The sequence below is a fragment of the Melanostigma gelatinosum genome (genome assembly GCF_949748355.1).
Source record: "Melanostigma gelatinosum genome assembly, chromosome: 1".
Classification (NCBI taxonomy): domain Eukaryota; kingdom Metazoa; phylum Chordata; class Actinopteri; order Perciformes; family Zoarcidae; genus Melanostigma; species Melanostigma gelatinosum.
Genome location: NC_136634.1, coordinates 26,817,331 through 26,823,537, shown reverse-complemented (window position 1 = coordinate 26,823,537; position 6,207 = coordinate 26,817,331). Strand labels below are relative to the sequence as shown.

Below are 6,207 nucleotides of genomic sequence, written 5' to 3'. Positions count from 1 at the left end.
ATAAAACTAAACTATCATGCAAGTATCAGACGCGTGCAGGCCACAGACAGCAGCATCTGACATGTTCAAAGAGCAGCTGCTGGAAAGATCTTTCCATCGTTATCGCTTGAGACCCATTTTAGAGTTGAACTGATGCGAGAGCGTTTCTCTATCAGCCGCACACTGCAGACGCATCGTGCTCATTTCCAGTTTCATCAGTGCTTTGGGCTGCTGCTAGAGCATGTTTACATGCTTTGATGTTCATACTGTCTGTCTGAATATACCTGGATCAGCTCTCTGTGTCTTTAAGCCCATTCTGCTGTGATTGGCTTCAAGATAAATATGATGCACCTTTGCAAAGGTAGTTGTCAGCCGTGGGCGGTGTAGTGCAGGCCGGGACACGGTCTACGGCTCAGTGTCACTGTAGCTGTGAGGCTGGAGGGTTACGGATAAGGATCATGTGTCTGCTCCGGGGCTCTTGGGCTGCACTGGGCCTGACTTGTGCAGCAGCTCCTGAGTCTTTTGAGTGCAGCCCAGATTATACTGTGAATGAGTTGTGCCCTGGTGACGTGTGACGGCTCCTCTCTTTAAGGAATGGGAGATCTACATGATCCAGAACCGTTTGTCGGTCGGTAGACGCCCCAGATACACACCTGTGTGCACAAGCACTGAGGAAGTGGGTTGTTCATGAGATGTCCCCTTTAAGACACATAAGCTAACAAGATTGTGTCCTTCAACATTCAAGAGCATCAGTGCACCATACGACTAACAACGCTCCCTTGTCTCCATCATGACTAACATCACATGATCAGTGAGAGAAATAATCTTACATAATTCAGAAAGTGTTGGTTTTGAGTAAATAACATCACAGCAGTCATCCAGCAGATGCACAGTTCAGAATCGATCTCACGGGCTCAGCTACGCAGCACTTCAGGGGTTAAGTGTCCTGCTCAAAGACACATCGACATGCAACCAGCGGAGCCGGGGATCGAACCACCGACCCTCTGATCGAAGGCCGGTGCTGCTCTCCACGTAGCCAGCCGCTCAATGAAGTGACCAATGAACTGACCAATGAAGTGACCAATGAACTGACCAATGAACTGACCAATGAAATGACCAATGAACTGACCAATGAAATGACCAATGAACTGACCAATGAACTGACCAATGAACTGACCAATGAAGTGATGGACCCAGTGTGTCAGACTGTCACAGCTCATTCTGCCATCTTTGCAGAAGATCATTCTTTAGGTCCTGTTACGTTGATGTTCTAAACTAGTTGATGTGGGCGCCTGTGGCTCAGTGGAGAGCAGGGCCGTCCTTCAATCAGAGCCTCGGTGGTTCGATCCCCGGCTCCGCTGGGCGCATGTGGATATGTCCTTGAACCAAAGCTTGGTTTAGAGATGTGGTAGAATCTGGATCAAAGCGTCTGAATGTAATATCATGCTCGTACACCTTTAAGGTGAAACTCCCCCTCAGCAGAAGATTGTGAAGTTCAAGAATCACTGAGCCTCCATCAGACTGTTCAACAACAACTTCTCCATCCTGGTATCTGTGATGGTGTCACAAAAAGCAGCTGTGTATAAATGCAGACTTAATGCACTGTAGTGTTACTTACTACCACAGTCACTGTGAGTGTGTGTGTATTAGCTAGAGGCTGACTTTAATCTTCTGTACTATGTTCATTCACAGGCAGGTTTAACATGTTTGCAGATAAACTGCATTGAAGCTCTAAACTCCATCTCATTGGTGGTCACAGTTCAATATGAGGAGTTCAGTGACATCTGCTGGACAAACAGAAAGGTGCTGCATAGACATCCTATACTGTATGTGTTAGGTACAACATCATACTGTATGATTCCTCAAATCCTCTCATTTTAAAATAATCACCGTAACCTGAAATTCTTAAAAATCGTTACATTAATCTTACATAATTCAGAAAGTGTTGGTTTTCTAAAGTCTTCACATTTGTGACTCGAGTCCAAGTCATGTGACCTGAGGCCACGCCTCTAAACGGTCTCTGATTAGTTCCAGTACACATCGAAGCTGTGCTTTCATAAAAGTATGATAATATGAAATAATGATGAAGCTGGTTTGTAAACAGGAAAATATTGCTCCTCCCACCATATGAACTAAATAATTATGTATCTATTTTCTATAGCGCGTTTCAAAATACCCAAAGACGCTTTACAAGGCAAAGACAAACAAACAAACAAACCACAGAAGAACTGGAGAAGCTGTGCTGAATGGGTCGAGGCCCGAAATAAAGCCAGACTGCAGTTTGATGTTCAACCCAACATGCTGCCAAAAATGATGAATGCAACTTTAATATTTTCTGTCAAGTTCAGTGAACAGCTATCTTTGTGCTGAGGAGCACTCAGCATGTGACCAACACAAAGCTGGTGAGCGGTCCTTGAGTTCACAGGATTTGATTCTTCTAGTTGAATTAAGACAGCAAAGAACTTTTCTGCTTCTTTTATTTACACTGGACGAGCTTCAGACGTTTCCCAGTGAACATGTACAGCATCGTTATACATTAACAGGAACATGAGTGGACACTATGAGGACACTGGAACAGATCACCTTCAACATCTTGAACATGAAGCAAGGTCCGATCACAGGTTACTGGATCCTCCGTCTGCTTCGCAGCAACCAGATGCTCCACGGCCCAGTGCAGCACGGACTCTGCCACGGTGAACCCACTGAAGTCCTGCAGGTTCTGTTCCGACAGCTGGTAAGAGTAGGAGAAGCACCGGCCGTCGCTGTGAGCGGTGGGTGTCTTTCTGGAGACGGGTCCTGCAGGTTGAGCCGGACTGCCGCCCTCGTCGGGCCCGGAGCCCGCCTGAGTGTCAAAGAGCCAGGACGGAGGGCTGCCGCTGATCTGAGCTTTCTCCTCCGCTGACGTGGTCGTCGCTTCTGGTGTCGGCTCACTTCTCTTTCTCTTTGTAGATTTCCTCCCAACAGCCTCCTCCGCATCTTTTTCCAAAATCTGGCTTTCTCGGTCCACGGCCGGAAGAGTTGGTTGATCAGTGTCGGTGCGGCGTTGGTCTGAGTCAGGGAGCGGGTCTGACGGTCTGGTGAAGGGCTCTGGTGGACTCACAGAAGTGGAAGAAGCAGCCGTGGCGGCTGAGTGTTGGAGCCGCTGGTACGGCGGGAGGTTGCTGCACCCTAACGTCTGCTGGGATTCCTTGGAGCTGTGGACAGGAAGCTGCGTGCTGCTTGAGATCACAGAGGGATCCGACGTGAAGTCTGGAGCAGCGGGGTGGTGCAGCGATGGGCTCAGTGTCGGAGACGCATCACAGGACGAAGTGACCGATGGTGGAGGAAACTTGTCCCAGTAGTTGGATAAAAGCTGGCTGTCGACATCGATCAAAGAGACAGCGTCCTCTTGTTGCATGCTGTCCTCCACGGGACACGGCGAAGTCTGATCAGCGCCGCGATCGCTCTCTACAACTTCTGCGTCGTCAACAGAAGGCGGCGTGGTCTCTGAAGGTGGAGGCGAGTCTCTCTCGCTGTCCTCAGGAAGTCCACTCGCTGTCCTGCTTCCGACAGTCGGAGGCGTTTGCATCTGCTGAGCGTCTTCCTCCGCGATGAGAAGACACTTCATGGGGACACTGAAACCTTTCACTCCCTTATATCTGACCCTGTCCACACTCCAGCTTGTGGCGGCGAATGTGTCCGTGTGGGGCGTCGACGGGTGGCAAGTAGAGGTGGAGGGCTGCGGGCTCGCTGCCGCCAGCTTCTCCCTGACGTCCTGCAGCACGGCCTGCAGGACGTCGTGCTGCGGGCTCGCTGCCGCCAGCTTCTCCCTGACGTCCTGCAGCACGGCCTGCAGGACGTCGTGCTGCGGGCTCGCTGCCGCCAGCTTCTCCCCGACGTCCTGCAACACGGCCTGCAGGACGTCGTGCTGCCACTCTCCCAGCAGCTCCGACAGATCGAACCCACACTGGGAGTCCTGCGTCTCCTGACCCTGCAGGGCACTCCACGTCTTGCAGATCTTCATCCTGATGGAGAGCAGCGTCGTGCTGCAAGGAGCGCCGGCTTGAACCGGCCCGGCCGAGGTCGTGGTCAGCTCCCCGACTGATAAGACGAATCTGCTTCTGGTTTGTTCTGGGGCCATGTGGAACTGCAGCCGGTATTCCCGGATGCACACCGTAGCGTTGACCAGGCTGGTGAAACACTCGTGGTCCTCCTGCTCCTGAAGGTGCTTCCAGGCTGACGCCGCGAGGATGGCAGGGATCTGGAGCAGTCCGTCGGACAGGAAGAGGAGCCCCGTGGGGCCCTCAGAGCAAAGAGCCTGGGACTGAGACATGTGACCCACCCCGATGACATGGGCCTTCAGCCGCCCGCTGCCGCTCTCCTCCTGGCTGCCATAGCTCAGGATCAGACTCTCTATCCACGGAGACAGTCTGCTCTGAGCGGCTCCAGGCATGCTGGTACCTTCAAACTGCCAGTTATGTTCCGTCGGGCAAACGTTTACGATGCTCATTGGTTCCTCCATGACAACATCGCCATGAGAGCTGGAGACAAGAGACACAACATCTATGAGCCGTTATTAAATACAAATGTATAAGAAGTTAGAGCTAAATCACTGACATCACAGTGATCTGAAGCAGGAATATAAGCAGGAAGCACCATATAATGTACTTCTTACTTTGTCGTGTTTCTCTTGTGTAGCATATTGGACTACAGACTGCATTTCGTTGTGCTACCCTGTGTTGCACGATAACAACAAACGAACCTTGTCTGTTGCCCGGTCCTCTCGTAGCTAGCATAGCGCCATAGTAGTCAGCGCTATTACCGTTGACTCATCCTGCCCGTAGCATAATAATATCTACGTTTGTCCAAAGTTATGGCGGCGAGAGTTGTGTCAAGTTGGCGCGAGATAGCAGTGGCTAGAATGAAGACGAGTTTTCTTTCTAAATAAAAGCGGAAATGTTAGTCTATGTATTCTTGTATGTACCTATACCATCACTATTACACTCAGTGACATTAATATGTTCTACTTCATCACCACGTGCTAATTTATACCAATAACAAGTGTACTAACACTATACTAGTTGGTTTAAAATGTTTTATTCACACCGGAAATACTGGTGGCAGCGTAATTCTCGGCAGCTTTGTGTGGGTTGATGGCCCCGTTCCGTTTTGGTTTTTCTTCTAACTTGGTTGACACATTTCGAAATCAAGAGAGCGACTCAGAGAGAGGTTTTTATTTATCTTAGTTTTAAAAATATTTCGTAAAAACATATGCATATAATTTATGTAATGTCTGTTGCATCACCAATTCATCCGCAATTCTGATGGTACGCAGGTTGCCATTGTATTGGGACGTTGTTTATCTACACGCGTCTTGTCTTGCGGATGCTGCATTCAGGTGCCTCATGAATTCTACAACATCACGGCTGTGATCATACAATGTGTTTTCTTACGCATCTTATTTAAATCTATGTAACTAATCGGTTGTTTTTTTGCTTCTTGTATGAATCTGTTTATTTATCGTTTATATTTATTTGGAAAGATGGGTAGCCCAAAATAATGGGTGTGTTGTATTACCCATCTTTCCCTTTACCATGAACGCAGCACGATATATGTCTTCACGTCCAGTTGCCACATTCTCTTGCTGAGGTTTAGGCTTAGGCTTAGGTTTAAGGTTAGGGTTAGGTGCAGCCGATGCCCATAGAAAGAGAGAAGGGAACTCCGTAGTTTCAAGGTAAGTCACGTAAAAAAACGAAACTCTAATTGTCAAAAGGAAAAAAAACATGACATAACAAGTTTGGACCACCACATATGCAGTGCTGGGGCTCAAGTCTACGTGCGTGTGTTTGTAGCTTTAGCCCATTGACAGTGCGGTGATTTGGCTAACCAAACACGACGACTAACGTTAGCTATGTTACCTCTTCCACTGCTTCATTTGCCAGCGACATCGCATCGTCTTTGACATAGGAGCTGCTTGTTGTTGTGCTAAGTTACTAGCCTAGCCGCAGACACACCCCGCCTGTTCGCTATCAGTCAGAGGAACAGCCGAAGAAGCGAGTGCTGAAGCACCGGTTTCTTACCAGTTTCTGTTGTGAGAGCCGAATTGAAGAGTGTTCCCGTGTTCATGTGTGTACAGTGAAAACCTCGACATGCCCGATTCTGTATCGAGCGAAAGCGGTTCCAGGGTCTCGGACCCACAACATTCCCAGAAACTCCTCCGGGTCCTTCGCACCTTCTGGCAAGAGCAAA

General features: G+C 49.0%; 2 protein-coding genes across 5 annotated transcripts in view; one reads left to right on the top strand and one right to left on the bottom strand.

Moving 5' to 3' along the window:
• Positions 1–2,439: 2,439 nt before the first annotated feature.
• Positions 2,440–6,173, bottom strand: acd (ACD shelterin complex subunit and telomerase recruitment factor). 4 transcript variants are annotated; one of them, XM_079273617.1, is made up of 2 exons: positions 6,039–6,173; positions 2,440–4,521 (listed from the first exon to the last, which is right to left on the bottom strand). In XM_079273617.1, exons 1-2 carry the CDS (start codon positions 6,082–6,084, stop codon positions 2,516–2,518), a joined length of 2,052 nt encoding a protein of 683 aa, XP_079129743.1. In that variant the 5' UTR covers positions 6,085–6,173; the 3' UTR covers positions 2,440–2,515. The 4 variants fall into 4 exon arrangements, with proteins under 4 accessions (XP_079129743.1, XP_079129742.1, XP_079129745.1 ...); XM_079273616.1 differs by having other exon boundaries at positions 2,440–4,499; positions 6,039–6,168; XM_079273619.1 differs by lacking the exon at positions 6,039–6,173 and adding an exon at positions 4,721–4,842 and having other exon boundaries at positions 2,440–4,499.
• The window catches only part of gan (gigaxonin), a 13,457-nt gene continuing 12,817 nt past the window's right edge, over positions 5,568–6,207 (top strand). Inside the window, exons 1-2 of the mRNA XM_079273654.1 lie at positions 5,568–5,692; positions 6,095–6,207. The exon at positions 6,095–6,207 is cut by the window's right edge and continues 85 nt beyond it. Of these exons, the coding sequence (XP_079129780.1) occupies positions 6,108–6,207 (100 nt within the window). The 5' untranslated portion in view covers positions 5,568–5,692; positions 6,095–6,107. The remainder of the gene's footprint in view (positions 5,693–6,094) is intronic.